This window comes from Pteropus vampyrus, unplaced genomic scaffold (assembly GCF_000151845.1).
Source record: "Pteropus vampyrus isolate Shadow unplaced genomic scaffold, Pvam_2.0 Scaffold852, whole genome shotgun sequence".
Lineage (NCBI taxonomy): Eukaryota > Metazoa > Chordata > Mammalia > Chiroptera > Pteropodidae > Pteropus > Pteropus vampyrus.
The window spans coordinates 19918-25884 of record NW_011889633.1 but is presented as its reverse complement, the minus strand read 5'-3'; the positions used below and the strand labels follow the sequence as shown (position 1 = coordinate 25884).

Below are 5967 nucleotides of genomic sequence, written 5' to 3'. Positions count from 1 at the left end.
TGTCCACACCTGAGACCCTGTGATGTGTCACATCATGTGGCAGCAGGACTTTGCAGTTGTGATTGAGGTTGGGGCCTTGAGTGGGGTTGTCCTGCGTTGTCGAGTGGCCCAGCATCGTCACAGGGCCCCTAGCTAGTCAGACACTGATCGACAGGACTCTTGCTGGCTTTGGAGGTGGAAGAGGCGTGGTCCTCAAGGTGGGCGGCCTTCACCTTACAGCCAGTGAGGACTTGGGACCCTTAGCTCTCCAGCCGCGAGGCTGCCACATGTTGCATGAGTAGGAGCTGGGTTCTCAGGACCTGCCCACCCTGCCCTCCCTCACCTGTCTGGGGCTGGTGTGGCCGTCGGCTGGGACCTCGGTGGGCTCTCTGCTGGAACATCCACACGGGGCCTCTTCATGCGGACTGGCCCAGGTTTTGAGGGGTGTGTCAGAGGGAGGACCAGGCTTCACTGTCTCAGAGCTCTGCTCCTGGGGCCGGTCCAGCTCCACTTCTGCGGTAGCCACAGGCCCACCACAGTCAGGACACAGGCGCCACCTCCTGGTGGGGAGTGGTGGAGTTCTGGGGAAATGTGGGCGGGGCTGGAGCGGGTGTGCATTCAGTCTGACCCGAGGATGCTGTCGCTGCCGGACACGTCCCGAGCGTCCCTGTCCTCGTCTGTCTTGCTCAGAGGCATTTGTCTAAAACACAGGTCTGGCCATGCTGCTTTCCAGCCAGTCCACCTGAGGTGGCAGAGGGACTCACAAGGGCCTCGCCTCTGCCCGCTCGTGAGCACGTCAGCGCCCTGCTGTGACGGGAGACCCCCGTCTGCACAGGCAGCCTAGCTGAGCGTGCTCCCGCACACCCCTCCCTGGGTGCCCCCCCCCCCTTCTGGGACCTTGATCTTTAGAGGAGGTGCCAATGAATGGCGAGATTGGTCTAAATCCAAGAAACAGAAGCAAAAGGCTGAGAAAATCCACTGGACTCCGGAACTGACCCAGATGACCCGGGGGCGTTGCAGGGAGGGGCGGCCGGGGGGGAGGTGCGGCCCATGTGCTGCTGTTTGCTTTCAGCTGCTCTTGAATTTCCACGTTTAGGTAGAGTCCACATCGCCTGCAGTAGATGACACTCAGCCTTTGATCCCACCTCTGCTTTCTGACCCCAGGCACCTGGCTTTGCTTCCCTTCGAGGGCCTCGGGCAGCCGTCCTGGAGCGGTGACAGCAGGGAGGTCTCAGATGGGGGTGGGCTGCTCAGAGGGGCAGGTGCTCAGAATGGAGTCATCACTCCGTGTCAGGTGCTCCTGGGCTGGGTCACCTTGCTGTGAGGTGGCACCGTCTCCATGCTTCCCACGTCCTGTGTTCTGTGGCGTCTCGACCCTGGGACTGCGCAGCAGCCAGGGCTTGCGCGGGGAGCCAGCGTCCGCCGTGCCTCTCCCCACCAGCGCCACAGGGCTGCAGCGGGCTTTGTGCCACCTCCGACCTCAGGAGTTAAATGCAAATGTGGTGACTTCTCATTTTTGGCCCAGAATTTCCTCCCCTTATTCTAAGCACTTATTTTAGAAGAGGGTAGGTTTGGAGAAACATAGATTTCGAAAGTAGATTTCCTAGTGCACGTGAGCCGAAGTCGTGTGCTCTCTCTGTCCCAACAGTTTTTTTTTTGAAAAGGAAACGCAGGAAGGGCTGGGAGGTGCGCTCCCCGTCAGCGTTTAAACCACTGTTTTGTCTTTTCTCTTCTCTGTCTCCCCCTCTTTCTAAATGTAGCTGCAGATAATAAGGATGAAGAAACCAAAGTCCCCCCCAGGCGGCCGCATCTGGGTACGTACCGTGCTGCACGAGGCCGCCCGCCGGACGCTGGCTCCCTTTCATTGCAGCTCTGTCGCTCTGTTGTGACTGCCGTCTGCGCTTGCGTCTTGACCATGCATGCGACTCATTTTACCAGTGTGGCCGCGACTCCTGCAGTCTGACCAACCGTGGCCGGCTCTTCCTGAGCCCGAAGTAGTCTAGAGGCTGCCCCCGCTTCCTGCGTGCGGCGAGGGAGGGTGGGGAGGAAGCAGGAAGGATCAGAGAACAGGTTCTGGAGTTCTTTTGTTAAATTCGGTCTAAAGTATTTATTCTTTTCGACGCTACGGTAAATGAAATTGTTTTCTTGATTTCATTTTGGACTGTTCATTGCTACTTTGTAGAAATAAAATCGATTTTTGCACATTGATCTTGTATCCTGCAACTTTGCCGAACTCATTTATTAGTTCTAATAGCTTTTTAGTGGACGCTCGAGGATTTTCTGTGCCTCAGGCGACATCATCTGCAAACAGATAGTTTTACTTCTTCTTTTCCAGCCTGGAAGCTTTTCTTTTTCTTGCCTAATGCCCCCCGCCCCCCACCTGGAAGTGACGAGAGGGTTTGCACCTTGTATCTGCCCCTGGTGAGAAGACCTTTGGTCTTTTGCCACTGAGTGTAGTGGACTCTGGGTCTGTGGAGTATTTTTATCATGGAAGGATGTTAAAGTTTGTCAAATGCATTTCTGTGTCTGTTGAGAGGACCTTGTGGTTTTTCCTTTTTTATTACGATACTATACTGTATTACAGACATTGATTTTTGTATGTTGTACCAACTTTGCATTCTTGGAGTAAATTCCATTGGATCATGACGTATAATCCTTTTCATAAATTCTTAGATTCTGTTTATAAATATTATGTTAATGATTTTCGTGTCCATATTCATGAGAGATACTGATCTTTTTTTTTTCTTGTGATGATGTTGGTTTTAGTGTCAGGATAGACTGGCCATATAAATAAGTTGGGCATTAGAAATGTTCCCTTCTCTGCTATTTTTTTTGAAGAGTTTGTGAAAGATTGATATCGATTCTTTATTTATTAAAAAATTTGAAATAAATCGAATAAAATAAATAAATTGAAATATATTTGACATATAACATTCTGTAAATTTAAAGTTTTCATGTTAATTTGATACATTTATATGATGTAACACGATTGCCATTGTAGTGGTGATTAGCACCTCTATAATGTCACATAATTATTTCTTTTCTAGTGGCTGGAATAATTGGTTTTAGTCTCTCAGCAAGTTTGACGATATTGTTTATGTTTACTACACTGTCCATTCTCTTCTGGGGCTTGTTTACCGCTCACTGCAAGCCCGTCAGTTCTCCAAACGTCCGGTGGAACTGTCCAGTGAAGCCGTCTGGGCCTGCGCTTTATTTGTGGGCAGTTTCAAAATTACTGATCAGTCTCTTGTCCTAAGTCAATTCAGTTTTTCCGTTTCTTCCTGAGTGAGTTTCCGTAGTTCTGTTTTGGATTCGTCCATTTGACGGGAGTTACCTCATGCGCTAGATTACGATCGTTCTCCGTGTCCCCCATGAGCCTCTTCGCTTCTGTGAGGATGGGGAAGGCCCGCCTAGTTCTTGCCTTAGCAATTTGCATCTCCCCTTTTTCTTTGGTCATTCTAGCTAAAGGTTTGTCAATTTTATTGATTTTTTCCCCCAAAGCAACTTCTGGTGTCGATTTTGCCCATGGGCTTTCTCTTCTGACTTGATGCTTGCCGACCCCCAGATGCTCTAGCACCTGCTTCCTACAGACAGACGCGTGCCCCCTGCACGTCGCAGGCAGCGTCCGTGCCAGCGTCACCGGCATGTCCCGCCGTGGCCGCAGCAGCGTCACCAGTGTCCCCTCGTGCGGGGGGGGGCTCCCGTCAGTATCGCCTTGTCCTCGGGAGCCACTCCCTGACCCGCGCTCCCCAAATCTAGATCAGCTGTGATGGGGGGTCCCTGGGCCGCCCTCCTGTTCCCTGCTCCCAGCGCCCCCGGAGGCGTTCCTTTCCACTCGAGACCGGTCCCTGGCCCCATGGGCCCCGTGAGAGGCGAGCGGCCCCGTCTTCCCGGACAATCGGCGCATTCCCCTGCTTCGTTCAGTGGGGACTCGGCTTCCCGCCTCGTTCAGTGAGGAGCCGTTTGTTCTGACCCCACGTCTGCTCAGCCTGCAGGGGGCCCCCGCGTCCTGCCACCTCGAGACGGGCCAGGCACTGGGTGCAGCCGCTGCCCGGCTCAGGACACAGCCCTTCCCCCGAGAGGGGGTGCGACTGCAGATTGCGAAGGAGGATGGTGACCAGGACAGAGCCCGGGGGCTGCCAGGTGGGAGGGCCAGGCTGGGTCTCCATCACTGGGGATGACGCAGGTCCTTCTGGGCTCGGCGGGACTGACAGTTAGTGAGTGTCTCCTCCCAGCGGGTGTAACTGTCACTAATGGAGGTGCGGCCTGTGGGAGTCATTATGGCTGGGAAAGAGGCTGGTGTGGCCCCCAGCCCCGTGGGCTTAGTTTTAAACACAGGCGACAATGATCACTCAGTACACGGCAGGCAGTGTTTTGTTAGTTCTCATGCGGGCCTTGCAGAGAGCTGTGACTTCCCCTGCTTTGCAGGTGAGGAAACTGAGGCACAGAGAGGTCAGGCTGCCAGGCAGGTGGCTGTGCAGCAGCAAGTGGCAGGCCGGGGCCCCAGGGCCTTCGTTAATGCCAGGCCCGTGCCTCACCCGTCTCCTTCGGGAGCCCTGCACCCCCTGCTGGGGTGGCCTCTCACTGTGGGTGCAGATGGTGACCCTTGCTCTGCCCGGATGTCAGCAGCGCCCCTGTCCCCACTCATCCTTGGTGTCCTTGGCCGGGGCGCAGCTGACCGTGGGGCGCTGAGCTCCTGCGCTTGCTGTCCCCTCCTGTGCCACACGCAAGGTGGCATGGAGCCCGTGACTGCACGTGGGTAGAGGAGGCGGGCGCCTGGCTCCCGCGTAGGGGTGCGGCCACCGCCTGCTGCCGGGCCGTGTGTGCCCCACCTGCGAGCCTGCGGAGCCTGTGGTCTGTGGGTGTTCTCTGCACCTGTGTCCAGCTCAGGCCCTCAGGGCCACGCGGCGGGGACATTAAAGGCCTCCAGACCCCAGACAGCCCTGGCTGGGCTGCGTCACAGGCGACGCCAGCCAGCAAGCGAGCCACGTGTGTAAGTTAAAGTTTCCCGGGAGCGCATCAGGAAAGGGAAAGAAAGCGGTGAAATGAATGAGTGTTAATACGCGTTTTACCAAAACCTCCTCGTTCCGCCGCGAACCCACTGTCACATTCCAATGGGAGTTTCTCGTCCTTTTCCTGTTTTGAGCCTTTGAAATCGGGCCCTCAAGGCCCGCATGCCCCCCAGCCCGGTGCAGTCAGCGGCCCTGGGGGCAGCTGCGGCCACGAGCCAGGGGCCCGGACACCCGGACAGAGGCGTCTGGCCCAGGCCCAGGTCCCCCTTTGGCTCCTGACCTCAGAGACTTTCCCTCGCTGCTTTGGAAGGTGACTCATCGGGTCCCCAGCCCCCAGCCCTGGGGGATCATGTTCTTGCCGGCTGGGCCTTGTCCTGCTTTAGCATCTCGCAGCCTGGACGTGCCATCTCGGCAGTGGTGGCTCCTCACAAAGACCCCACAGTGCTTTCTTGCTGCTGTCACCGAGCCGCCAGCGAGGACGGTCACATATTTCCAGCCACCCATCTCCCCCCTCGGTTTAAAAGCAGGAAAGAAGCACAGTGTTGTCGGCTTCCGTCTGCCCAGGGGGGTGGCGTCCTGGGGGCCTTCCTCCCTCTGCCCGTGGCCTGGCTGGCCTGGGTCCACCTTCTTCCCTGTGCCTTGTACGTCCGTTCGGATGCGGCTTGAATTATTTCCTGCCGCTCGCGCCTTGTCTCTATCGGGGTCTGGCTGCGAGTGCGTGGAGGTTCGGGGGTGTGTGGGAGCCACTGCGGGGGCGGGGGACGGCGGGCCTCTGGGCCCAGGCAGTTAGGGTGGCCTGCGGCCCCTGCAGTTCCTCTGCACCCTGGGACTTGCAGGCGAGATGTGGGTTCAGGGCCGCAGGCTGGGCTCACCATCTGTCCTGTTGTCTCGTCTCAAAGGTGTGTCGCTGCCACCACACGGGGCATGAGGTCACTGTGACAGCTGTGGGAGACCCTTTTGGAAACTGTCCCTCTCC

The 5967-nt window shown here is 56.5% G+C and overlaps 1 protein-coding gene across 1 annotated transcript in view; it reads left to right on the top strand.

Annotated features, from left to right (window-relative positions):
• Positions 1–5967, top strand: part of PQLC1 (PQ loop repeat containing 1) — a 20530-nt gene that overhangs the window by 6363 nt on the left and 8200 nt on the right. Inside the window, exons 2-3 of the mRNA XM_023526408.1 lie at positions 1144–1220; positions 1740–1793. Coding sequence (XP_023382176.1) covers positions 1144–1220; positions 1740–1793 — 131 coding nt within the window. The remainder of the gene's footprint in view (positions 1–1143; positions 1221–1739; positions 1794–5967) is intronic.